Source organism: Boleophthalmus pectinirostris, unplaced genomic scaffold (genome assembly GCF_026225935.1).
Source record: "Boleophthalmus pectinirostris isolate CB_2022bp ecotype Guang Dong unplaced genomic scaffold, ASM2622593v1 HiC_scaffold_3, whole genome shotgun sequence".
NCBI classification, from domain to species: Eukaryota; Metazoa; Chordata; class Actinopteri; order Gobiiformes; family Gobiidae; genus Boleophthalmus; species Boleophthalmus pectinirostris.
In genome coordinates this window covers 36,788,683-36,816,517 of record NW_026571299.1, presented here as the reverse complement: position 1 = coordinate 36,816,517, position 27,835 = coordinate 36,788,683, and the positions used below count along the sequence as shown (strand labels likewise).

The 27,835-nt window shown below is 39.4% G+C and overlaps 1 protein-coding gene across 1 annotated transcript; it reads left to right on the top strand.

Annotated features, from left to right (window-relative positions):
- Window positions 1-1,079: 1,079 nt before the first annotated feature.
- On the top strand, window positions 1,080-26,548 carry anks1ab (ankyrin repeat and sterile alpha motif domain containing 1Ab). The gene is made up of 13 exons (XM_055160555.1): window positions 1,080-1,489; window positions 6,975-7,038; window positions 12,539-12,654; window positions 17,290-17,388; window positions 19,192-19,338; window positions 21,186-21,293; window positions 22,135-22,305; window positions 22,391-22,525; window positions 22,612-22,683; window positions 22,762-22,845; window positions 22,935-23,072; window positions 23,932-24,108; window positions 26,067-26,548. Exons 1-13 carry the CDS (start codon window positions 1,208-1,210, stop codon window positions 26,184-26,186), a joined length of 1,713 nt encoding a protein of 570 aa, XP_055016530.1. The 5' UTR covers window positions 1,080-1,207; the 3' UTR covers window positions 26,187-26,548.
- The last annotated feature ends 1,287 nt before the right edge of the window (window positions 26,549-27,835 follow it).

The window sequence follows — 27,835 nt, the reverse complement described above, 5'->3', positions numbered from 1 at the left end:
GTGTTTCATTAGACATGGCTCTAGTTGCCAGCTGAGCAGTGTAGTGAGTGTGTGGTGAGGGGAGGGATGTTCTCTTTTGTGTAATGCACAAACCAGTGGTGCCCACAGGGGAGAGGTGAGCCTGCACCGAACTTGGTTGATTGAGGGCATGGGACAGTGGTGCTGTGTGCACTGTGGTGACTGTGAACACATACATATTAGGATGCTTTAAGATGCCTTTTTGTCAGTCTGCACACCTTCTGAGAGCAGTGGTGAAAAGCAGAAACATGAGTCGTCTTCTATCGCCCAAACTAATCTCTGCTCTTCCCTGGTGGTTTCCCTATAGACTCTCACGTCAGTGGAGAATATAATAATGATACTGTGGGAATAATAAGATTATGGTATGTTCCTTCATATGCAAAAGAGAAACAAGATAATATAGCGTTACAATTCTTCTCAACACAATATACTCTCTCTTGCAGATATGCTGTCTAGCTGGAAAATGTGCATGTGGGAATATAATGCACATTTGAATTGCAATCTTGGGAGCTTCTTAAATATGGGATTTATTTAAACTTTGATATTCATGTGTTCTTTTTTTTGTAGTAAAGAAAGGTCCTGTGTATAAAGGGGAAATCATCATAGCACTGATCATATATAATATAGAGCAGTGACCCAGTGTGTTGGTAACCTGATTACCCCAGTTGTCAGTTTGAATGAGGCCAGGCTTTGGGATCCACCATTCTCTGATCCTCACACAGGACAGAGGCAGTCCTCTTGGACACAACCCTTTAGTGGGACATACTCCAGTACTAGGACAAGCACTTGGACTCTATGCAAAGTCAACAGGTAAGTAGACATGACAAATTTAGGAGGATTCTTTTTTGAGCAAGGTTAATATCAAAGCGGATTCGTAGATTTTTTTTTCTTCAGAAATAATTGTTTGGCTGGAAGTTAGAGGAGGAAGAAAAAGGCCAACAGTGAATGTTAGGGGGCAGAAAAAGGGGAGGGCAACAGGATACAACTAGTGGGTGGACCCTTTGATTGTTTCAGTTTGCAAACTTACACACTTCCATGGCTTTTCATTGTACACAGGATTATTTGGAGTCGCTTCTTATTTCGTCGATATATACATTACCAAAGGCGAAGAACACTTAAGTTACCACCAGTCTGAAACTAACTTCAGGAGTGGACATCAAATCAAGGAAGTTACACCAGCAGCTTCAGCATGGCTCAGTGTCCATCAGAGGCCAGGGCGGACAGTTTGATTCCAGATCTTAAGGACAACATGAACTCAAGTGAACTTACTACAGAGACTCCATCAGTGAGAGCCCGACCGCTAGACCTGGCGTTGATCCGCAGTCTGTCTAAGTCGGATTCGGACTTATTGTCGTCCCCGGTGGGTGAGGATGATGAAGGTTTGGCTGGACGCAGTGGTTCTGTGTCAAACTGCAGTTCTGGGCAAACAGCCATGAAGCGCATGCCTTCTTTTGCCTCGGAGTGGGATGAGGTAATATTTAACACTGGATAGGGGGTAAGGGAGGGGCACCAACACACTATTACTGTATGAGAGTGACGGTCAATAAGCCTTTTTTATATATAAAAAAAAGAAACAAATTCGATTTAGAAGAGAAAGAAGGAGGAAGGTAGAAAGGCTGCAGTCGCGCTAAGTCCTAAGCAGAGATGGAGTGTAGTACTTCACCCAGGCTGTTGGCGGAGAATGCCTGCGGCGAGTGCTTGAATGCATGAATGGCTTGATCACTTGCACCGACCTCCCTGTAGCAGCCCTGGCATCCAAGACTAATTGGGCTTGTGCTGTCATTCCATATCCACTCAGTCCATGTCTCAGGGGCCGACCCACGCTTCCTCCTGCAGTCCTCTGGCTCCTTAGCTGCGTCTTGCGCATCTTCTTTTATATGAACAGTCCCTAACCCCATTATCCCCAAAAGCCTGAACTTGTGATTTTTGTACTTCAGGGTGTGTGCAGCATACCCTGAAGAATATAAAATGTTGAAACCAAAATTTAGCAAAACATTAAAAGTTCCTGAAATAGCCACTGCCCATGGCAATGGCTGATGACTGACAATATAATTTTGTGCACTGCTCTGAGGCAGAATTATCAATTTCTCTCAATGATCTCAGCAAAGTGGCAGATTTATGACACTTCCAGTTTGGGTTATACCACTATGATCACATTACAATGTCTTACTCAGACACTATACATACTTCCACTGTGTGATAACTAGCAGTTTGGTGTTAGCTCATGCGTAACATTTGACAAAAGTCCTAGGCCACATTTGAACTTCACACTTCATTTTACATATTTTGCCCTGAGCTAAAGTCTTTAATACAAGACATTTATCTTCAGTTCAGTCCAAGGGTATTTGACTCAGCCTATTGTCAGCCTTTTACAGCTATTACAGCTGAAATAACTGACCTGTTCTCTCTAATTTATCTATCAAATTTATCTATTTATCTAGCCTGTTGTAATAATGTTGTTTATGAGAATTTAATGACATGCTGATAAATTTATTGAAGATAAGCTTTCACCTAGATGTTCTGATTCTCGTTATTGGTGCTTGTAGACTCTGATATCCCCTACACCATGACTCTTATGGTTCTTATTGTATCAGCCCCCCACAGTTGTCTTTTTCCTGCCCTCCGCACCACCCCTGTGCCCTCTGACACCACTGTTTATTCAGGCCCCGATGGGTGGGGCATCCTGCTCCCGGGCATCCTGTTTGCTGTTCTACAAAGTGTCCATGCTACAATATGAGCAGTTTGTTTGGGTTGAGCCCATAAGATCTGCCTAATGTGCATTTATATATTTATGTGTAGTTATTTGGCCATGGGCAAAAGTTTACTTTAGGCTGTGTTTAGATCTCATGAATCTCTCATCCTTTAGCAAGCATTGGAATGACACACAAAGCGAAAGGAGTTGACATTAGTATTTAAGCATGCATAAGCACAATAGCCTTCTGCTTTATTGCTTACATGTTATTAGACATCTGTCTCCTAAGTCAGTGGACAATATACAGTCACTTTTAGATTACCCTTAGTTTTTACTGCTTCCTGTATTGTATCCTAAAACTTGTTTGATGTATACAACTGCATTATCACCAAAATTAAGTAAAGCTATATTAGATAATATGTACTATTATTAATGACATATATGATTTAGGAGTCCTGTCCTTTCTCCATATCTGTTTAATACTCAGAAGGCAAAGGTTAAGGAAACCACATGTTACAGATGCTTGAGTGGCCTCATTCGTCTGTGTACTCTAAATTTCCCAGCAGTATTCCTGAGGTCATTATACATTCAGGCTTTTAAAGTGCACACTCAGAGCGAGTTTGTGTGCGTCTTCACTCACTAATGCACGTGGTTTACATAACATCACTGGCTGGGGACATGTAATAAAACACCACTATAGGGAAATGACCTAATATTCATTTAAAAATCAAAAACATTTATTTAAATATAAGTTTCATTGTGTCTCTTTTAATTCTAATTTAAGTGCACTTGTGTTATTTTTTATATAAAGGAATAGAAATTGGTGGCAGCAATGTTGATAATTCTAGTTGACAAAAGTGTCTATTTTTAACCTACGTAGAAGCTTGTGTATAATTTATATAGAGAAGTACAGCAGAGTGAACACATCTCCAGATCAGTTTAGACAGATGTGGCACATGAATATGAGAGTGGTGGTGCTGATGGTGTGTGCTAACTGTGGAGGGGGGAGGGCAGCTGTGGGGGGCTTTACCTGCCACATTGTCCGGAAAATCTGTCACACCAGAGACAAACCGGCAGCAATGAATGTGCAAATGCTTACACAGCCCCTGAGTAAAAATATATGAATTGCAAACATGTATAGCAATCCTGTCATACCTCTGTGCTCTTTGAACTTGTCTACTAAAATGTTTAAAATGTATATGATTATTTATAGAATAATGGTTATTGCCTAGTTGTCAGTGAGCTGTTTGAATAAGAAGCTCTGTGTCCCATCTGCCAGTATTGACAGTGGTACTCAAACTATAATCTTGTTTAGACCAATGCCAATATGACAACAAAGGTCTGGCTAGCACATACTGTCAATATGGCCATTATTTCTATTTTGTACAAGCTCTTAAGCTGAGAGATTCAAGTGGACTTGTGCACATTTTGTATTCAGAAGGTGACTAGGCCAGATTTGAGGGTTTGTGGTGTTAGTACATAACAGTATTGCTGTGAGGACAAGTCCTTTCATTTGAAGTGACAGTCAAATTGTATTGTGTTAAAGAATGAGTTCAGTGAAGGCTGAATAATTTTTAATGAAGTCAAAACCAATTGACCAAAAATATAATACAAAGGTGATATGATAAGAAAAAACACAATGTTCTGATTAGTGTATTGATAACTACAACTAGTATGTAACATACTGGAGCAGATGTGCAAGTGACCGGTTATTATTCATTTATATTATCTATGAGTACTTTATAGGTTCAGAGGTACATACTGGTTAGCCCAAAGGATTTGTCCAAATGCCATGCGCATTCCATGCCCATTAACAACTCAAATAACAGCTAAAACAAAACAACTTCAATAAAAGCTTTTAAAATTTCAAGTTCAGGACAAAGTGGTTGCTCCATACAGTCAAAGCATTTATTTGGAAAAAAAAAGATTAGACTAAAGATTGAATGATAGTGCTTATTCTGTTGGATGAGAACCATAAAGAAGCCAGGGACAAACACTAATCTAATCAGAGACGTTGTTGGACGATAGTCAAATGGAAACTTCACTTAGTTCAAAATAAAATTGAGCACACAGCCATTAATTTTCTGCTATTAGTATTATATAAACAGTTATTAAAAGGTATTACAAATATGCATTGTTATACTTGATTCTATTTAATGTTAATTCCCTTACATAACGCACGTTTTATAAATTAAAAAGTTAGTTCAGCAGGAAGCATTTTCTGTGTATTTCTGTCCACATGCTAAATATTTATATGTAGCAGATGAGGCTTTGACGTTGTAAGAGGTTTTGAGCACTTTACCTATGATGAGGCTCTTGGCTTAAGAGCATAAATTGGTGACAGGAGAGTCTACGTATAGGTGCACTCAGTGGGGCCAGCTGCAATGGACTCCACTTCGGTGTGTATCATATGGAATGTAACTGGGTTAATTCAAGGAGTAATGCGAGGTCTGTACCGCTGGAGGCATATGCCACGGTTCCCACGTGAAAGACTTCCAAATGAATCAAGGCCTTTTGCTTAGTGTTGATGCCACTAGCGATGTGCATAGGGCTTTTTCTAACACACTAAATATTACATCAAATAAGGCCATGTCTCTAGTGTCACCATATAACAACACAATCAGCTTTTTAGGCTCCCCAAATCCTCACTACTGATTGTGAACAAAGTAGTGGATATATTTAGGCTATTGAATTTGTATGTAAAAGTTTTGTTAATAGCCACCTAGCCTTTTAATGCTTTATGGTGTACGTAAGAAAATGGGCAAGTCAGCAGATCAGCAGAAAGTGCGTCAGTGTGTAGGCAATTCCACTTAAGCTGTGATAAAGTATATATCTAATAGTGTTGAGATGACGACGTTGGACAGTTAGCAAAGTGTGTCCCAGCCAAGAAAATAGTGCGCAGCAGTGGGATCCTTATTTTCAAATTTGACTTTGTAATGAGCAAATAGACAGCAGAGATTGAACAGCAACTTGTCCTGCCTGAGTTCTTTTTAATTAACATCAATGAGCTGAGGCAACCCTTTTTACTTCCTGTACTAAAATAATGCAACCACAAAAATACAGAGGTTAGGTGAGTTTGAGAAGATCATAAAAAAATATTGTTATTTAGTTGACTTTGCCAACCCCAGCCAGTTCCAGTGGACATGAATACATATCACCACTCATCCAAGAATCTTCTGTAGTTCTGATAGGTTTCTGCAAGTCAATGCCTTATATATCTGCCGGAGGAGCTAATTACCCTGAAACTGACATACCCTAGGTGTAAGGAGTATCTATTATTAGTAGTCCATTGTTATTTAGTTGAGTTAGTAGAAAAAGAAAAATATATTTAAACATTTATTTTCAATAGTGATAATATAGCCTACAGTTCACAAAAAGCCTCAAATTAATTTCCCTCGTCCATTTTTCTATACCTTCCCATGTCTAATCAGATAAAAGAAGAAAATAGGAAATAAGAGAGGGTCGTGCCACACACTCTGGGAAGCAACACATGGGTGGTATCTGAAGGTTGTTGTGTCTTAAGCACTTTCTCTTTCCTTCTTTAATGTGAAGTTTCAGAAGTGGTGGAGAGTGTAATTTGCTCTGCTGTGTTTTTGCTGAGCGGGGCCTTACTCATTGAATTGCACTCCACGTTGGACTGTTGCTTGTAATCCATCATTGCTAAGCAGCACGCCTCCTCACAACTCAAGAAGAGCACAGTCTAGAAGTCCAGTACTAAGTTTAGTTTGTTAATGCATTGATGAAGCTAATAGAGGCTGGATGACAATAAAAGTTGAATCTTGATCTAATCCCTGTGACAGTATGCTGTGTTGGTGATATTTTCATATGCAAATCAATGCTTTTTTTGTTTAAAACAGCTCAATACTTAAACACATGCACTTTCCCACCTAACCCTAACCCACCCACTTCACCTATTGGCCAGCCTCTGTCAAACACTTAGGGAGTGACAGGTAGAGGTAACCAATCACAGTAAAGAGTGATCTGTCTTAAGGCATAACTAGTTACCTAATAGGTAAAGTATACAAATTATTTGGTATACATGGATTGTGATTTTGACTTTAAAATGTTTATACGTATACATATTTTAACCACATTAAAATATACCATAAGACTTTTTACAACTGTAACTACTGAAGTATATTTGAAATCCTAGAATAATTGGAAAAATTATGTTTATTAAGTTAACATTCCTAATGTGAGACCAAGCCCAGGCACTATATTATTATAGTTTCTGCACAGTCTAAATAACATTCCCTTTTGACAGATTGAGAGGATCATGAATTTGATTGGAGCTGGCATAGAGTCCAAAAAGACTACCCCAACTTCAGGTAATTACACACCTTATATTGTTTTTTATATTGTGAGTTTTTGCATGCCACTTTTCTTCTTTTCTGGTACTCAGACACTGCACATAGAGAAACTGAACGTGTCTTTTCTGTTCTTAGTTATTGTGTATCAGTCTGACACTTGTTTGGCACATTGTTGTTTTTTGTAATGCACAAGATTTCCTCTTTTGTGTAAAATCTAATTCTGAAATCTCCTCACCGTCATATTGTCTTTTAGTGGAGTTACTACTATATATCTCTCCAGTGTCTGAGCTGATATTATGCTTCATCAAGTGTCCTTCAGGCTGTGCGGAGTGGGGAGCCAGCTGGCATCTGCACGGTTTGTTTAAACAACAGTCTTAAGCTGATCTAGTACAATCCTCTCGTCTTAAAATGCCTCCACAATATGGGCTCTTTTCACATTTTTTCTATGTAAAATCCTATTAGTTATGGCCAGTATTACTTTATGTATTCAAACCGCAGTACAAGTGTGATATAATAAAGACAGAAATTGTAGTTTGTTGTTTTGACCTTCTGCGCTTTTACACCATCAAAGTTTTACCATCATAGTTAGTTCTGCTTTTCAGTGGTGCGTAAATATTTTTTATTTTGTTTAGTTTAGTCCAGATCTGCTGACAACAGAATTCATATGACAGTTCTTTTATGAACATTGACTACTATTTTAAGATATGCTTTTTTAGCCATTGTGTGGAAACTTTAGTCCAACTGCTCAGATGTCTATTGCTTCATTAATGTATATTCTATTGGTATTCCTATGAAACGTAAATAATTTTATATATTTATGACACATGAGAGGACATAATGAAGCATGAATAATTGTGATGGAAATTCCGAACTGAGAGGCATTTTTTTTAACAGGTTTTAAGTAGTTATTTGATTTGACAGAAATAATCCAACTTCTTGAACCACAACCAAAAAAGAAATGCCCATCATAAGTGGCACAACTGGTGACAGAAGGATTTCCACGACAGCACTGAATACCTGAGCAGTTTGTGTACAGGATGTTATGATGTTCAAAGAGTGTGCCTTCCATTTTCACAAATTAATTCAGCTTTGTGGCTCATTTTCTCCAGTGCTTTGGCTGTGCTGACAAGGAGCTGCTGCATTTCTCACACTCCGATAAAAAGGTTTTCCTGAGCACAACTTCCTACATTTCTCCATGAACAAGTCTTTCTGGAATGTGACTTTACCCTCTAGCCATGTCTGAACCAAAGAATGTTTTAAGTGACATACCTTATTTACTTTCCACGCACGGGAGAGAGCATAGCCTGTTTAACATGGGATAACATGGGATGAGACAGTGACCCAGTTCCCCAACGGATAGTCCGTCACTCTGTAATTAGGTGCTGCTATCGTGGGAGGTGTTGCTGTCCCAATTGAATGAGACTAATTGGAAGAGGTGGCTCATATTTTTTACTTCAACTTTGTGTGGATATTTAGTGGAAAAGATTATATGAGAAAGCACATGGGGAGTGGTAATTATTATCACTTTTATGTATTTATTTTTTAATATTTTATTTATTTTTTTATTTGTTCTTTTTTTGTATTCTTTTGTCTTATTTGCTCATCAGTCACAGCCATCTGATCTAACCTGGTATACCTGGATAAAAGCTGGGCCCAGACTACCTACCATATACATGTAAAGTATTGGAGAAACATGCGTTCTTGGCTGGCCACGCAAGCATGGTGTCAAATAATTCCAGTAATTGATTATAAGTTATGTTTTTTTGTGTGCAACTAGAAAGTAAAAAAATAGTGTAAAAATGCCATTAATTACTAAATACACACATACATACATACACATTACATACACATTAACGTGGACTAAACTGGGTCCAGAGCAGGACTATACCATGACTAGAACAGAACAAAACCCAGTCTACATCAATCCTAAACAGGGCTCAAACCAGGACCACACCAGGGCAAGTGTAAACACACTCTAGTGACACAGCAGAGCTTCCACTCCTTGGCTCTGTTATGCAAGATGTCACTCCATCAGCTGTCCTGATAAATGAATACCCAGACCGCATGGACAGGACATAGACGGTTGTGTCCTCTAGAAGAAAATTCATACATTGTGTTAATCAAATGATGGAAGGAAGGAAAATGCTCCATATGTAAACAAACCTCCAGACTATTGTACAACCTGACCTTCCACTTACAGAGTACAAGTTTGTGACACTTAACAAAGAGGTTGCATTCAGCTGCTCTAGTGGTCTAACTGACTGGCACCTGTCTTAAGTAATCAAGTGCTGTGTAGCTGTACCTTTTCTTGTTCCAGTTGTCCTCAGAAGTTGGATTTTCAGATTTCTGAGATACAAATTTTAACAGGAAAATCCTACCGGCAAACTTGGGTAGCATTTCACCATCCCAAAATTCAACATGACTGCACCCTGCATTTGGATTAAGTGAAACCATGACTATTAAAATGCTTGTATTACTAGCCCCACCATTACTTGCCCAGGGGTTGAACCTCTATAGTAAAAAGCATTATGATTATGCCCCATGTACTAACTTGTATGCAAGACAATGTATCAGCACTGTCTAGGTTAACAAATTAAGTGAATTGAGTCAACACTTTGTCTATTTTTACTATGTCTACAGTGGTATGACTTATATATGCCATCTTATTGTTAGCTGAGTTTAAAACTGGAACAAGTAACTCAGACAACTGGAACACACCATCTGTCCTCATGTGTGAAATTGAAGGAAAAGGAATCGTTAGGTGACAAAAGCCACAAAAAAGGTACTTGCATTACTCCAAATTTGATTCATCTCACTAAAATAATGACATCTGCAATGTACCTTTAACTTCTTGTTTCGAGTTCAACCTAAGCTCTGTGAAATATGTATGCATTGTCAATGTTTATCTGCGTTTCACTTCTTCCTTTTTCTCTTTTTACTTATTTATTGGTGTTTCTGTATGCTGGAAAAGCTGAGGTTCCACAGGGACTTTTTTACTGCCATCGGATCATTGTTGACAAGACAAATAGATCAAAAGCCAAAGATGGTAGCATGTTTTGTCATTACTCAATCCTTCTTAATAGTCTTTTTGGCAGCTTTTGGGCCTTTTGAAAATTTTTTTAATCATTCTGCCTGAAAACCCCATCACGTTAAACAGTGAAGGGAACAAGTTTGAATTTTAGATGATGTCACATGCTTCTATCCTACAAGTTGCCTCAGATGTGTTCTAAAAATGGTTGATGTGACATGAGCATCTGTACATAATGGATTTGGTCTTTGTCCTGTCATGCTGCATGACAGAAATGAAGAGACATTAATCGACTCTTCTTGTATTCTTTTTTTTTTTTTTGGTACAATTTCCTATGCTCTGCGGACTTGAATCAACGCTGCCCTCCTTGACTTATCATTAAAGGCAAATGTAAATGCATGAAAGCCATATACTACTATGCATGGTCTTAGCTATCTTATATTTTCAGTTTACCGTGGTTATCTTAAAATAGTGTGGATGCTTCTTCTGCACACAATCTGGTCTTAGTCATCCTTTTAGGCTCAAGTCTTTCTTTAGAGTGATTCTGGCTCAGAAAGCACTCCTGTCTGACAGTGGTGTCTTTTCTGCACTGGCAGGATCTGAGTGCCTCTGTGCAATTCTAATCAGTGCAGTGCGGGTAGTGGGGGAGAGGTGGTGTAAGGTTAGAGGGACAGAGGAGACTGAGCATGTGTGAGTATTTGTTCAAGAAAAAGGGGCAAAATAGAAGGCAGAGGCACGCAGCGGGGATGGGGCTGAGCCGCGTGTATATGTGCATTTGTCGTTGTGTTACAGAACAAGAGCCAAGGAGCGAGACACAGCGAGACGGAGTGTGTGAGCCAGGGAGAGAGAGAGAGAGAGGCGGTGGGAGGGACTGAGGGAGAGGTGGTTACGTGGAGCAGCACCCCACTTCATCAGGCAGCATACGGCAGCCCTGCAGTGCGATCACACAGCACAGGGATGGGGCTACCAGACTGACAGCGGGAGAGAGGCACACAGAGAGCAAGCTTGAGGGATTTGCTCGGACGAGGAGGGGGGATGATCAATGAGTCTGTCGTGGATGTTGGAAGGACGTGGGGCTGAAGCAGGTCTGTGGTCTTTCACACTGAAGGAGCCGGCGTCAGGACGTTATGCCCTGTGAGCAGTGAGCGTGTGTCAGCCAGCAGCTGCTGCGGAGACTGCTTATGTGCTGCTTGCACGTCTCAGACAGGCAGGGGATGCAACAAACCTCTGCTCTGAGCACACAGGCTGCCAGCCGTACCCAGCACCAAGGGGAACCAGGTGGGCTGTGGTGGGAGTGGAGTGTGCTTGCCTCAAGGAAGAAGCTAGCTTAACCTGCTTTGAGGTCCTGCATAAATCCACGCCTCAGTCTATTGGATCATCTTTTTGTCTGGTGGATCTGAAACTGGAATTAGTGCTTTGAGACATGAAGAGCTCATTCTCAGGTGGAGCCATGCAGCTAACCATCATCTCAGCAGCTTACTGAATACTCTGGATTTTGCGGAGCAAAGACAGCACTGGCACCTACAAGGGCACCGATATTTTCACCAGAAGCAAACAGTGTACCTGGATCTTTATCAGTCTATACTTTATCAATCTATACTCTGGATCTATACTGGGATCATAAATTGAGGAGTTTGGAATTTGCTCATCATTGAAATTCTGAGCCTTTTTCTTTTTTTGCCGTAGGATTTACAATATGTCTACCTGACAATACTTGTGGCTGTGGTGGGAAGAAATTCTAATTCTTGATCAAAAGTAACAGAAGTACCTCATCAGTGATACAGAATGCTGCTACCTTCCATGTATAAGCCGTGTCCTAACTTTCAAAGAGGTTGACCAATGAAGCCATGGGACACAGCCAGAGCCTTCCAAGTATGTGGTGAAGAGCCCAGATATTTGGGGGAGCATAAAATAATCTTTGTTGTACAGTCTAGTAAAAAATCAGTGGCTATTATGTTGTTCACAGTATCTACTATAATGAACTAGTCAATTTCCTGTAGGATGCTCACTTAGTTTTAGGTTTTTAGACTATTTAGTCACCTGTCTCTCACTCGCTCATCTTCTCACTAAAGGAATGTTTAGTGAGACATGTTTGTTGGAAGATGCCGTAGTGGTTCAGTCCAACATAACTAAAATTTCCCAATTTCAGATGGGCTTCCTTTCTTGCACTACCTCCACCCTTGCCTGAATTCTCCAGTCAGTCACTAACACCTGTTAAGTGTAGCCAAGTCCACCCCCCGCAGGTTCATAAGGGGCCTGCAGCACTTCCTCTTCTCCTTGTGTTTGAATTAGCGGGCCCCCGCCAGTACCGTGGGAGCCCCTCACCCCAAGCCTGGACCCTGTCTCCCCCTCACCCCGCCTGGTGCTGCTGCACTCGGCTCTGCTTCTGCTGGCCGAGGATGATGTGGCAATGCCATGTGTCGTCCTCTGAGTGCCGCTGCTACCGGCTCAACGGCTTCTCCCTGCTCAAGCGCTTCCCTCTCTCGGCAGATGGGGCCTGTGGTAAAGCCCTGGACCAGCCCGTGGGAGAGTGGCTGGAGCACGTGGGGCTGCCGCAGTACGAGAGCAAGTTCCTGCTCAATGGTTTTGACGACCTACGATTCATGGTGAGTCACCTGCAGCATGTCATCTCTCAGGTCACATCCACTTTACATCATGGGCCTCAGCATGTGGAGCACCCCACTCTGCCTCTCTTGCACATCACTATACAAAGTCCTCCTTGACTTCCCCATCACCCTGGTTACCTTTTCCCATAACCTTTATGCGATGCATGACCCTGTCTTTATTTATGGCTCAGCACTGGATCCCGTTAAAGAGTATTAGCTGTCACCTATGGCAAGACAAATTATAACCCAAAGCCATTAACTTTTCCCTAGCATTTCCAGTCATGTGACCTCATACATCCACTGAACTGTTTTCCCCCTCTCTGCTATTATGAAATCCTCCACTCAACCTACTGGACTGAACCTGTACGTACATGACAACTTGAATACACATACAAGTGCCACTTGCATGCTTGCTCTTGAAGTCTAACAGTCTTACTAAGCCTTGTGCACAGCTTGTTAATTAATTATATTAACATTATATATTCTCTGTTGCACAATAGCATCAGTCTTATATTATTGGTTTCAACTGAATATAATGTGACAAGACTGTTTATATATCTGTCAAGAAAACTAAAACAATTTTACTCTTAATAAAATAGGCATATTATTAGATTAGCATGTTTTGTCCAAGACATCTTCACATTTACCAGAGCATGTAAACAACAAGATTAATGATTTCTAATCCCTGGTTGCTTCCATGAAAACAAGCTTGTATAGAAATAACCAGGCCCAAAGGCCAAATGTATACATTTTGCACTCCGTACCGCTGCATTAGCACTCTGGGCTATATGTTACATCAGTTTGTCACAGCTGAGTACAGTTAAATGGGACCAGTAAGCTCAGGGGAAAGTGGTTGTACTGACACAGACTGGTTGTGTAGTGGGTCACTGTGGTAAAGCCCTGTGCTTTGTAGAAGAGCATGGACACATGTTTATGAGCACCATAGTCTGTACTGTGTGGACTCAGATTGGCTTTATTTATAGCTGACATCATCCTGAAGATGTACTATACTTAGACCACATGACACACTTATGTAAAGGTCAATTTACGGAGTACAGCTGGACAAATTCATTTGCTGTTATTACTTTGGGGGCAAACATGCTGTTAGCTGCAGATTGGTGTGCACACACATTGTGCTCCATATGAATAAGTAAAAGCCTCCAATTAACATAGTAGAAAAAAATACAGCATTGCTTCACCTGGGTATTCTCCAAAGTATTTATTTAAAGTGAAGGAATGTTATTATGTTAGTTGAGAAGTACTGAAAAAATAACAAATTTATGCGTGAACCACACTAAAGAAAACAGTTCTGAATGGCTTGCTGTCTGGCTGGATGATGCTCATGATGGATCATTAAGCATTGTGATGTTCATGTTCATGCCACGACTAATGCGTCCTGAGACTTGATGCATGGAGGAGATAAATCATTAGCTTTACAAGGGAAATTAAGCATTGCTATTTATATGTGAATGTGGAGGATGCAAACAGAGAAAAGGTCAGAGAAGTCAACCACAGTGTGAATGTTTAATATTGTGCCCTTTGTGCCAGACTGGATTTGTATGTGATCAATCTTGGTTTACACTCAAGTTGTTTGAGGGACAAAGGAGCAGCTCTGAATGCTGTATACTGTGGATCATTGTTCCTTTCACTTTAAACTTTAATACAATGATGTATCAATAATGTATAATCAAATGGATCTGGATAAAAGCAGTAGTGAAGATTCTTTGATTATCTCTGACTGTATAATGGAAGTTGTGTGTCTCTATTGATGTACATCAATGTTCCTGAGAGACACTTTTATCTTAAAACTGTCCAGAGCAGGATTCATTTCATAAAGAAATTGAAACATTTGGTGCATTTATACAATTTGATGAAAATAATGGTATAATAATATGATAATATAATATGCTATAATATTAATTTCATGAAATCCCCTTCAAAATTTAAATGGCATAAAACTATGTTTATAACAAACATGTGTGAGCTTTGGACTTAAGCAAACAGCAAATAGGACATCTCTACACAACTCATCTCTCTCACCTGCCATAATCTGCAATGATCACTTGCACCAATCACAGTCTGCCCGATCCCACATCATGTGACTGATGTAAAGTCTCCTTCAGAATCCGAGCTAACCTCTGATTGTTCTGAGATGCAGCATCTGAGGAGTCTTAAATCATAAACAATGTTTTGTCAATTCTCATGATTTTACACAATCATTTTGTGCTTTTTTTCATGGTGCCAGTGGTGGTGTGCCTGTAGACGTAATACTCTAAAAAATACTACAAACTGTGTTCTACACCACAAATGTATTGTGTTACACTGATGTACTGTAGCATTTAATCTAACCACAAGGTACTCTCTAGTCCCAGCCATAACAAAAGTGTTGGTTGTATTTCAGAGAGCTTAAATTACATTTTTACTTACAAATGTTGGTCTCTTGAAGTAAAAAAACACAGTTACAGAGCTCAGACTTCCAATAATGAGTAACAATTACTATGTGGGACAAAGCAGTAGAGCAATCTTATCAACTGTTACATTAACTCTATTTAGTCCAGTGAAGAGATACTTTGCGTCTGCAAGATAACTGGGATTACATGAAACTATCAGAGCTAATAAGCTATGTATACCATACTGAGCCATACGTTCCCATCACATGTTTCCAATGCAGCATGAAAGAATAATGTAATAAGTTGGCAATCCTCCCAGGGCATTATCAAACTTCAAACTGTGTTAAATGAAAGTGAAAGATTATTTTTGGCTTCCCTTAAACCAGACTCGTTTCATTCTGACCTTTATTCTAGCAATCAGTGAGTAATCCCGACTGCACCCTGATACCAGTCTCTGAAGAACACTGCTGCATTCTACTCTGAAGCCAGTCCAAAGAGAGCCCATTGACTAAAGACTACCCAACATTTTAGCATTCTCAGCCAGGAAGAATCCGACTGCAGCAGCAAGCCCTATCTTTAGTCTTGTCTATTGCTCTATTATTAGCAACCAATAAAACAAATGCCATGACTATGACTGTAATGTCAAGTGAATGGTAAACATCATCTGCTTGTTACCAGAGCAACGAGAAAATGTTCTTTTAAAATCTAGTATTTTCTTATATTTTGCTATTTTATAGTTTATAGTTTCTCTGCACCTAAAGATATCCAAACTTGATAGTAAGATGATCACAAATGTACTCATCACAGAAATTGTATTGTCATATAAATTGTGATATCATTATATCCCATAGGATCAATATTTGTCAATTCATTAAATAACCCTTGGTTTGAGGAAATTTAATTGCATTTAGTAACAGCAGCAGTTAACAGGATGACATGGTCAGGAAAGAATAGTCACATGGCCCCGTGTTAGTTTGATTGAGAAGGGTAACAACCCTTGGGATAAAGGTGTCCTTGCTTCTCTGTGATTTGCATCCTGGACATTGCAGCCAATGTCCAGACGGGAATCAGATGAATTCTGGGAACATAGGGTGTAATGGGTCCTTGTGTTTTCTGCTCACTAAAGGAGGACAGAGTTCTTACAGGGAGTCTACTGATTTCGGGCAGAGGCCTTTACAATGTCCTGCAACCTGCTTTTATTCTTTGGTTTAGAAGAACACTGCATTTAGGATTAGGAGCTTGTTATTTGTATTATTTCCATTTACTAGTATTCACAGGTATCACAATACCAGTCATTGTTAAACCTTGAGTAAACATTACATTTTCTCTCCCTGTGAGCAATCAGCTCATTCAAATGTTGAACTAATGTTTCATTTTCATCAAAATGTTCACTCCTAAAGGCTACTGAATAAAAAAAAAAAATAAATAAATAAAAAAAACATATACACATTTGTTTAATCGTTACTTTTCTTTTACAAATACCAAGCTGAGTGGCATAGATGATTCTAATTTCAGAGTCTTTGTTGCCTGGGATTCGCTCACGATCAGATTGATTACTCCTGGCATGCACAATTTATTTGACTTCATTGTCCTCCCACTCTGCTGTTACAGCTTGTGTCAGTGATGTGCTTTTCTTCATGTGTCTATGCCACATTTACATGCTAATGTTTGGTCATGTTATTCAGCTGGTTTAATGGTGTACTATGTAGCTTTTCTGGTAATTGCCTGGAATGCTCCATAGTATCGCATCATGCTTCATGTGTTTTATTGCTCAAATATACACTGAGAAGAATGGATTTTTGCTATAAACAGTGTCACCTCTCCACACAGATCTAACCTGTAAATTTACTTGGGTGTTGGGGGTTGCTTACTTGTGTCCATGGAGATATATATGTTTTAATATCATACTGTAGTACATTCCACGCAAAGCAGTAACAGCTCCATGGAGACATGCAAGTGGTGGAACTTCCCCCAGAAAAACTACATAGTACACCTTTAAATGTTGTCATCCTTTATTCGCCTCATGTTTGTTGTCATATCAGTACCTCTGCACATTCTTACTTGTCTATTTGAACCAACTGGAGTGCCCATAATAGATTTATTTTCCTGTCCTGGTTGTATTTTCAGTCAGCGCATGTCTGGGCTTGCAAGTGTGTCAACATTGGCATGCATCCCGTGTGTGGTGGTCTGCGTGTGAGCCTGTTTATTTGTATGTCTCTATCTCTGTGTCTTTGTGCCTGTGCAGGGAAGTAACGTGATGGAGGACCAAGATCTCAGAGACATGGGGATCACTGACCCGGGACACCGTAAGAAAATCCTGCACGCGGCACGCAGCTTGCCTAAGGTACTTAACATCGCAGTGTCTAGGTGGGACAGTGACAGAAAACACCTACGGAAGAAGGGGGGACTCAGACTACATAATCTAAAATGTAGCAGATAAGCCAGAAATGCAATCAAATGACTAATGAGGTAGCATTGTGGATGAACATGGCCTATTTCTCACAGAAAGCATGGTTTTAAAAGGCTTGTTATCTTTACCCTTAAATTCTAAACAGGAAATAGATGTCTTTGACTATGAAGGAGGTTCATCAATCTTTTCCTGAAGCAATTTTGTGCTCATTATAGATAAATGCACTGTATTTTATACAGTTGTACACGGTTTGTTTGCACCAGCTGCACAGGTTTAGTGGCTCCATATGGATCTTGTCACAAGAAAGACAGATTGTCATCAAATATGCCGAAAGTAGTCACATATTTGTTTTTACCTGTATGCACAGATTTAAAACTGACAACAGTCTACATCAAATAGAAATACAAGCAATTATAGCTAAAAGATATGTAGTATTTAGAAAGCAATACAAAATGCAAGTGTTGTTCACACATCTAAAAAGAGTGGGATGAAATAAATACTTAAGATAAATCCTTCACCTTAATAATTAACTGAGCCACCCACAATATCTCATCCTCTCATCTCATTCCAGATTGGAGAAACAATATTTATTGGAATTAGTTTTTATTTATTTATTTATTTATTATTTTATCAAATGCAATCTGGCAGCACTTATTGTCAGTTATTAAGGATGTGGAACTGGTTTGAGAAATACAGCACCAGTCATTATTGCCTAATTTAGCCCTTATTAGCCTTTGGTAATTGTATTGTATTGTCATACTTCAGGGGTAGGCACACTAATATTAACTATGTGATCATCTGTCTATCTGGAGAGATCATTAAATTGTGATTCAGTACTTTCCTGTTAAATGCAGCTCAATGCTTAAGCACAGACACATCTTTTACTCACCCACTCTTTTTGTGCTCCGCCTCCCTCATGGTCTGAGTGAGTGACAGGCTGATTTAACCAATCTCAGTGAAGTATAAACTCTAAGTTCCGCTAGGCCTGATATGGTGATAAAAATGTGACCTCATCCCTATATGACTATCTGCTATTTTGGTGAAATATTGTGAGTCACTATTTCTCTGTGCAGTCTACTCAAAAACAGACACTTTTTCTCACTCGCTTCTCTGACAGTTAGCCTCTGTAAGGATAAGGAACAGCTAGATTTATAACCAATCACAGGGAAGTGTCAACTTTCAGATAACAATTACTTCAATTACCTCTTATTAAATCCAATAAAAAGTTATAAATAAAATAGATTTGTACATGAATCGCATGAATGAATCATAACAAAATCTAAATCCTGATCCTGATGAGGAAATTGTGATATGATTATTTTTTTGACATATCACAAATCCTGTCACAGTAACAAATTTTGAAGGACAATATAATGGTACACAGATATACTGTAATAAACATTAATATTTTAAATACTTTATGCCGCTGGCACAAAGCAGGATAATCCCAGTAAAACAGTCATATTATAATAAAAATCTCCTCACTATTGCAAAGAAACACACAAACTCAATAAATATTTAGCCCAAAAATATAGTTTCAGCTTTCATGTATTGAACATTAAGTCAATACATGATAATAATAATAATTATTGTGACAGGCCTACATATCTCCCACCTTTAATCAAATTATGACCAAAGATGAAAAAAATCATATTTTTCCTTTGTTGCCCACTATATTGTATTGTATACTCATGCATTATCACACCATCTTCATGCTGTTGTTTTTGCCCTGTTAAGGTAAAAGCACTGGGCTGTGACGGTAGTACGTCTCTCGCCTCGTGGCTTGATGGCCTTGGACTGCATGAGTACCTGCCCAACTTTCTCACCACGGGTTACCGCACTCTGGAGTGCGTAAAAAACCTGTGGGAACTAGAAATTGTCAATGTAAGTATAAATTTTGCATCTACTTTTTCTATAAAATGTTTTTGTCTATCAGCCAAATGGATTTCACAACAAAAAGAATCACGACAAATACTAATTGCTAATGGACTGCTTATGAGTAACAGAGACATGCAAATATATGCATTTGCACAACCTGAACATAAACATAATTCAGAAATTATTTAGAAGTATATATAAGTAATTTGTAGATTAGTAGAAGACACTGAATCTAAATGAAAGTTATGTGCTCTGACAGGGAATATTGTCATTTTATTTAATCTGTCTAATCTGGTATACCATTAACATAATTAATTATAACAAAGAGGAAATGTGTACCACTTTGTGTGAACGTACTGTAAGCGCTATAGTGTTCATTTGTCTGTCTTGTTTGTGTGAGTTCCAGCTGTGTATTTCCAGTGCCCCCTAAGGTTATATCGGTTATTTATTATCTAGGGGGGAAAAGGCAAATTAAAAGGTAAATTAGAATAGAGTATTTAGCTTTGTTCTGATTTCCTCCATTTCTTGTTAGTAAAATTGATGATTGAATCACTGAAGAGAATCTTGTGTACAAAATAGGATAATTCTTATTAAATTAATTTTGAAACAAATGCTGAAGCTAGTTTTTACACTAATTGAAGCCAGAAATGATACAGCTGCAGCTAGTGTTGTAAACCGAGTGCATAGATTGTGTCCAGCAGACTGTTGTTGTGAAAAGCGATTTGGTCGGTGAGATGAGCAGAACTGCCTCCGAGCATCTTGGCACACCTCTCTCTGCCATTACAGTCTCTACTTACTCTCTGAAAATATCACAATCCAACAACATTGCTGCATGCTGGATTACATTCTCGCATATTGTCCCAGGGCCCTGTAATGCTGTTAAGAGTTTAATTTTTTTTCTTCATGTATTTTGTCTCTGTGGAATTGTGTTCAGACAGTAATGAGCAGCACAGGGAATCCTTCGATTACAAGATGCATAAATGAAGCCTCGAGACAAGCGATCAAATGAGCTGATATTGAGCTGATCTGTAACAAAGTGGGTGCATGTAGGTTTAGATATTAGCATGTAAATATTTAGGAGGAATTAAAATGAACTTAACACATGATTATTTTCTGTCACTTTATTTTTTTCTAATATCATATTTTGTGTTTTCATGTCCATCTGCTGCACTGGCATAGACATTTCCTTCAATATTGTAACTTATGTTTAAACAAAGAATATTGGCAAGCATAGATTCATAATTTTATTTTTTGAGAAAACTTCTAAATTTGTTCTTGTTTTTTCTAAATTGAGTCATGGCAGGACAATATCTAATAATCTATTTGGTACCTACGTATTCTGGGCCAAAAATACTTTTATAATTATGTCAATGCAGACTAGCTTATGTTTAAATAAAACAAAAAAATATAATTAATTTATAATTATATTATTACTTAGAATAAATTTGTTTTCTATTTGGTAACTAAACATTTTTTATAATTAAGTTCAATGTCAGTGCAGACTCTAAAATTATTGTACACCATCTCACATAAACTACTTAAGATGACATTGCGACATCAGTATTGTTTCTGTGTCTCTGTGTTATGTAAGTCCAAATGGCTATGTAATATATAAGTTCTAAAATGGATCTTGACTTATAGTGGATCCAGAGAAGATGGTGCAGTACTTTAAGCTAACGGCGAAACAGATTGAGGCTAAATTATTGACAAGAGTGGTTTCAGTGGCTGCCAGTGTGGGCTGCGTATCCCCAACTCTCTGTCTCAGCCTGCGCTGAATAAATGCTTGTGTTTGAGCTATTGATGTGACAAGTCAGTGAAAAGTAACCTGACCACAATGATGATGTTTTGTACAGGTTCTTAAAATTGGCCCTCTGGGACACCGTAAAAGGATCATTGCCTCCCTTGCAGAGAGACCCTATGAAGAGGCACCCTCCAAGTCCCGACGTCTCTCTCCAATCATGGTAAAAATCTGTGGAGCAGAAAGGGATAGTGAAGTTAATATGGTCTGAATGAAAGATAATTTTACCAGAAATTCACTGGAGGTTTAAAATAAATGTTTAATTATTAATTTAAATCTTTATAATATTATATAGACTCTGAGCTCACAAAGGTTGATGCATATCCAAATCTTTTGAGCCTGTTATGGGTTATGACATGTCATATGAATTATGACATAATCCTTCCACAAGGTGTCAACCTAAAAAGTTTGGATATGGGGACCGTGTGGTTTGAGAGAGGATGAGCATCTGACATAAACTGAAAGATTCTGTTGAGGTGGAATTGTGTTTCCATCATCTTTAAAACTTATTGTAAATAAAATTGATTGAATTAAATGCAGAATGAATTCTGATTGTACCTATTTATAAAATGCACCACAAAGATGTACTACATGGATGTTCTGAAATGTTATTTGAGACATTTATGTATTCATGACAGTTGAAAAAGAGCTGAGTTTGATGGGTCGGTTGCTTTGCTGTTTACACTTTATCAGATATTGCTTCTTTGCTATAAATAGTTAGAGGTGGAGTCGAGTCGCACACTAAGAGCTAATTCTGTGTCAATGGGATTTTGTGAAAATGGGTTTATTTCCTTCATCTGTGAGTATCTACTTTTGGAATGAGATTCTTCAGTATAATTTGGTTCAGAACCGTTTTCCCAAGCAGATTAAAAAGCCAAAAAAAGAGAATTGAGACTGACTATGGAAGATGATCTTTTATGGGGGATTAAGCTTGGCTGTAGATCAGGAAATCTAGACACAATACAGCTCATTCATCTGTCCTCTCTATGTGTTTGTGTGTGCAGTTCCATGACCTGCTATCCCAGGGCAACACTCCCCTGGGGCAGCTGGACCCCTACACCAGTCGCTCCATGGACATGCTCCTCCCTCTGACCGAGTCCGACCGTCGCAGGAGGGGCTTCGACCAGGACTCTAGTGCGTCTCTGCGGTCGTACAGCGAGAGACCCAGATCTGTGGTGAGGTCTCTCCCAGTCTAGCCATATTTCACTGTGATGTGTTTAATGGGAAACTGAATTTGGATCAAATTTTGTCTTTGTAAAGGAAAGACATAGTGAAAGACATAAAGATCGCTTTAACCTTCGACCCACAAGCCATTCTGCTACCTATGCCACAGTGTCCGCATGGCATCACCAACCTGAAAAACTCATCCTGGACTCCTGTGGATATGAGGCCACTGTATGTTCCTTTATATTTTAGTATCCATAATTACTTAATTCAAATCTTTTTCTATCAAATATCATGAGTTTGTCTGAATGTTTTAGTATTTAGGATCATTGATAATCAGGGATCTACGAGGGATTGAGTCCACACAAGATGCCTGTGCTAAAATTAGGGTAGGTTCAGAAATGGTGAGGTAAATCATTAGAGGCTATAGAACATGACATTGACATTCTGAAATGTACTGATTTTAGAAATCAAAGGATTCGCGAAAGGGTCCGGTCGTCATATTGTCTATTACATATAGAGGTGTAAAGTTCATTGATGCAGCTTCAAAGGTAATGCACCCACCTAGCCAACCCCCCAAAAATGTAACTGCCTTTTTCATGTCCTCCTCATACATCATTTAACCTCTTCTTGTGTTTAGACCATCATTGCGGAGCATGAGATCAGGAACATTTCTTGTGCTGCACAAGACCCAGATGACCTGTGCACGTTCGCTTACATTACCAAGGATCCGAAGAGTGGTCACCACTTGTGCCATGTCTTCAGCACTGTTGAAGTGGTGAGTGGCATTTTCTGTTTCATCACTTTAAATGCCTTCTGATTCTAACTGAAATTATATAAAGAGCATTTCTGTAGAGTGATCATTAGACATTTATGAAGGGAAAGTGGGATGTCAGGTATCCCACAGGAAAGCAGCATGTAGCATCCTGTGGACATGATTTCCTTGATTGACTTTCCGCGTTGCTTGATTTAAGCTCTGATCCTGCTATGTGACATTTCCCTCCACATGCTGAAATCATGCAGATGTCGTTTGAATCTCATATGCGTTAAAGGTCAATGACAATTTTCATTCTTGTGTGAAGGATTTATCTAGTGTGTTTTTAAGATGGATTGTCGTGATTATTAACTTTCCTTTAAGATAAGATGGCTGGTTAACTATTGTAGCTCAAAACAAAAACACTGTCAAGGCTTTTATAGAAAAAAAAATATATATACATCAAACAATCTTTAGTTTATTTTATTATGATTTATTTATAGTATTATTATTTTTAATTAAGATACTAATGATTATACCACCTTGAGAATGCCAATCTCATCTGATCTTGGAGGCTAAGAAAGGTTGAGCCTGGTTAGTACTCTGATGGAGACCAGGTGTCACAATGAGGCAGCAGTGATTCTCATGTTTACTGTTGTTGTGTCTTTGAGCAAGGCACCCATGTTGACTCCAGTGTTAATGTACACTGGTGTTTGACTGAGAGTAAGTTAATGTGAGATTGAATGTGGGGCAAAAATCAAAATTGGTCTCCCATCCAAGTACTAACCAGGCCCAGCCTTGCTTAGTTTCTGAGATCTGATGAGGCTTTGACAAGTCTGTATAGCCACAATGTAGATCAACATGTGTTCTTTTCTTTTGACAGACTCAGACCTATGAGATCATCTTAACGCTGGGACAAGCCTTTGAGGTGGCCTATCAGGTGGCCATGCAATCCAGAGCCAGACATTACGCCCAGGTGTCAGCCCAGAACCCGGAGGTCGTCGAGGCTAAAACCACTCGTCCCATCTCCCAGTCCTGGAGCAACATCCGCAGATCAGCAGTGAGTAACAACCTGAAATTAAGACCATTCAGGAAGACGAGTGTTGCAGTGAAAATAGCTCAAAAAATGTTACACAGACCTCCTGACCAACTTTTCTCCACCACTAAATGCCCACTGGGCCACCTACTTACAGCTGTCTGCGATGTAAAAGTGATGAATCATTAGTGCTTAGCCGCTTCAGCGTACTCTCTACCTCTTTGACTCACACAGAGCAGCTGCAAATATACATTTTCTTGGCTCTGCAGAAATGATGAATGAATGTTTATTTTTCTCACTACATGCCCTTCTGGTTGGATCTAATCACTTCTTTATTATTGACTGAGTACATTGCATTCACATACTGTATTAGCCTGAACCATGCATTGATACATTGACCTCTCAGGGTGTTTAATGTACAGTCACCTGAGCTAGCCCCAGCCTGCACACTGCACACTCGTGCACTCTCACAAATCACATTTTACTGCCTGCTTGCACACTTTATATATGAAGTAATCACCCAGTGGCATAATGAGACAGGCTAGTTTATAAGTTTTAGATAAGGAGGTCAGCTATTCCACATAATTCCAATAAAGTTTCTTCAAAGAGCAAGAGTATGCACAGCTATAATTTCTGCAATCACGGTAATGTTTTAAAGGGTTCACCATCTGTCACTATGGAGATGTTAATGCCTAATCCACATGGTATGGCATTAAACCCAAGCAGGTGTTTTAAAGCTGACCCTTTACCTGGTGGTGTCACCTGCTTGTCACCATGGAGATAGGTAAGGTTAATGCTATTCCATGGAACATACCAGGAAAACATCTCCATGGAGACTATCAGGTGGCAGGCACCTTAAAGCAAACTCATGAAAATGATCATGACTGGACTATCATAATTATGTAATAATATATGCAGATTATTCACATTGTTCAGATACTTTTTCTTAATGTAAACTCTATCTTTACAACCATTGGTCAACACTGTAACTACAACACCATCATAACCTATGCAAAATATTCAGGAAAACAAACTCAGTGTTGCTTTAATGGAAAGCCACTCCTGCCACAGGGTTAGTTCACATTTGAAATGCGGTGTCTCTGTTTTAACATGTCTTTGTTCTTGTCTTCTTGGTGCCTGCCTCCCAGGGTGCCCCTCAGCTCGAATGCCGCTGCTGTCACTGTCACACGTGTACTACCCACCGCCCCTCCTTCCTCCCGTTGCACTCTGTTAGCCCTGCAGTCCAGGTCCTTCTCTTTCCTTGCCTCTTTTTAACCCTGTACTTTTCATCTACTTTCACACCATTCTTGCCACAACTTAATTTCCTTATAGTGCACTTTGTATGCCTTAATTTGGACTCCTACAAATCAAACACAAATGGTTTCATCATCCTTTTTTCACATTGCACATTCATCTGCCATTTTACAATTTAACCGTTAAAATATGCTATACTTTGAAGCAGACATGCTAAATATGGGACTTTAAGTTTTCTTGTGAGTATTGCTGGCTTTATTGTGTCAGGGATAACCATAAATATGATGGTTGAAGCTTATTTGCTGGTTATTTTAAAATGTTGAAAACCATAACCAAGGATTTCAAATGCCTACTTTGAATGTTCAAAATTTACATCCAGTATAAGAGCATAATAAGCATACAGTATGCAGGTATGTGAGTTGACGGTTCCAGTCCTAATACCCTTCATGTCTATCTAAGCTACTGGTGTACCGCATGTTGCATTTTAAAATAATCAGTTAATTCTCAGTAGATTTGGTTCTAGTCTGGTGTCAGGAAGAGTATTTGCAGTGTGCCATCCTCCATGTTGTGGAAAGAGCCCAGTGTGTGTGATTATAACCTGATCACTGGCCTCTGTACCTCTAATCCACATGCACGTGTGTGACCAGGACTTGTCAGTGGTGCACAAAGACCCCCGCTGGCGCCCGTCTCACGTCCTCCTTTCGCCCCCTCCCCCCCTCCCCCGGCAGATGGACCCTCTGGAGTTGGACCCTGACATGCACTCCCTGGGAAGCAACTCCTGGCTCCTGGACCAGCGGGACAGCCACAGGCGACCGGTCAGCACCAAGTACGAGACTACCATTTTCTGAGGCCGCACCCCCTGGTTATGTGCCCCATTCACACGCCCATGACAGACAAGCCCGTGCCTTCTCACTGTGATGGTATAGCATCCCTCAGGGCTGTCGACTCCCACACCCTCCTCTGCCCTGCCCAGCAACCCAAATGAACCCACTTGTTCCCCTTGAAAAGACAAGCTGCTCCTCTCCTGTGTCCCAGTGCAGTCCTGGCAGCTCCCCAGCCTGTCGCTGCTGCGGCCAATGGTGGTGTCCTGAGACGGATGATCCCGGACTGATCGCATTTTACAGTGGCCCTGCTCTCGCAACCAAACTGCCTCTTTCTCCTCCTCCTCCTGCTCCTGACTACTTACATCTGCCTCCAAACCCTGATAGCTCCCAAAGTTGGCATTATTTTATTTATTTTATCTACAATATTTGATTAATTTATAATTTAATTGAAAACGCATGTTAATGTTAATTGAATACTATTTTATTTAAATTCACAAAACACTGTTATAGCACTAGCCTGTTATGCATTGTTGTTAGCCTTTATTTGACTATTATTTGTTTATTATTTAATAGTTTTACCTCAAGACAGTTAAAACTTGTCTTTTTCTCCATCTGTAGCCTGTCCTGTCTTACCAGGCATCTACCACTGTGAGGCACAATGAGGAGGCTGCTATGCTTGCATGGGATGCAAGATGGACTTTTAATCAATGAAAAGACAAACAGCAACATGCAGCAAACAACCCTTTTCTACGTATTTGTACCATAGTTCTTGTAACACAATGAGATGATTGAGTCTATCACTGATGTCTGAACTCTAATGAACCAAGGACTTAACTTTCACACATTACACACACAAGGGTGAATTCCCTGCACTTAACCAAGGACTACAGCCTTACATCTATTTTGTTTATCTATAACCAACAAATATCCCATCTACCCTGACCCAGCAAACTGACAACTGCACGCCCCTACTCCTCCAAAGGACCAGGACCATAACATTCCTGGTGTTATAATGCCAAGGCTGGTGGTGATTGTTCTTATGGTGGTACAGTTTTGCCCTGACAAGAGTCTGCTCCAGCCTCATACTGCCCAGTGTCTCAGCATTCACAGTAGCATTGATAGCCCCCAAATCACAGTTAGTTAAAAACACACTGTGCTTATTTAAAGCACTGTCCCTCTCTTGTGGTGCAAATTCTTGTAATTAAGTAAATTTTGTGATTATCTTTGATTATATGTTGAGCTAAGCTAAAAAGCTTTGAAGGACTGAGAGAATGAGAGATCTGATGGGAAATTACATTTGTAGATAGTAGTGAGATGAAGTTGTTGACAAGGTTCGGTGTAACTTCATTAAGTCTTGACATAATTCCCAGTTTCAAATTTTTAAGATAAAAATGTATTTTTCCATTTCTTCTAAGCATCCACATTATATTTCTGCTATGTTAAGATTCTGTTTGTAGCAAAAGTCGGGGTTGACATAGACCATTTATTTTAATTAACAGTAGCATCACTAGCTATTCATTAGATTTAAAAAAATACTCTCTAAGTCTATAAATTACTTAGAATCTGATATTTCTGCTGTTTCATAAGTTGTTGTTTATTTCAACACTGATTACACAGTTTATAATTTAAACCACATATAAAGGCTACTTTCCCCTTTTATTCTTCAGTGGTGA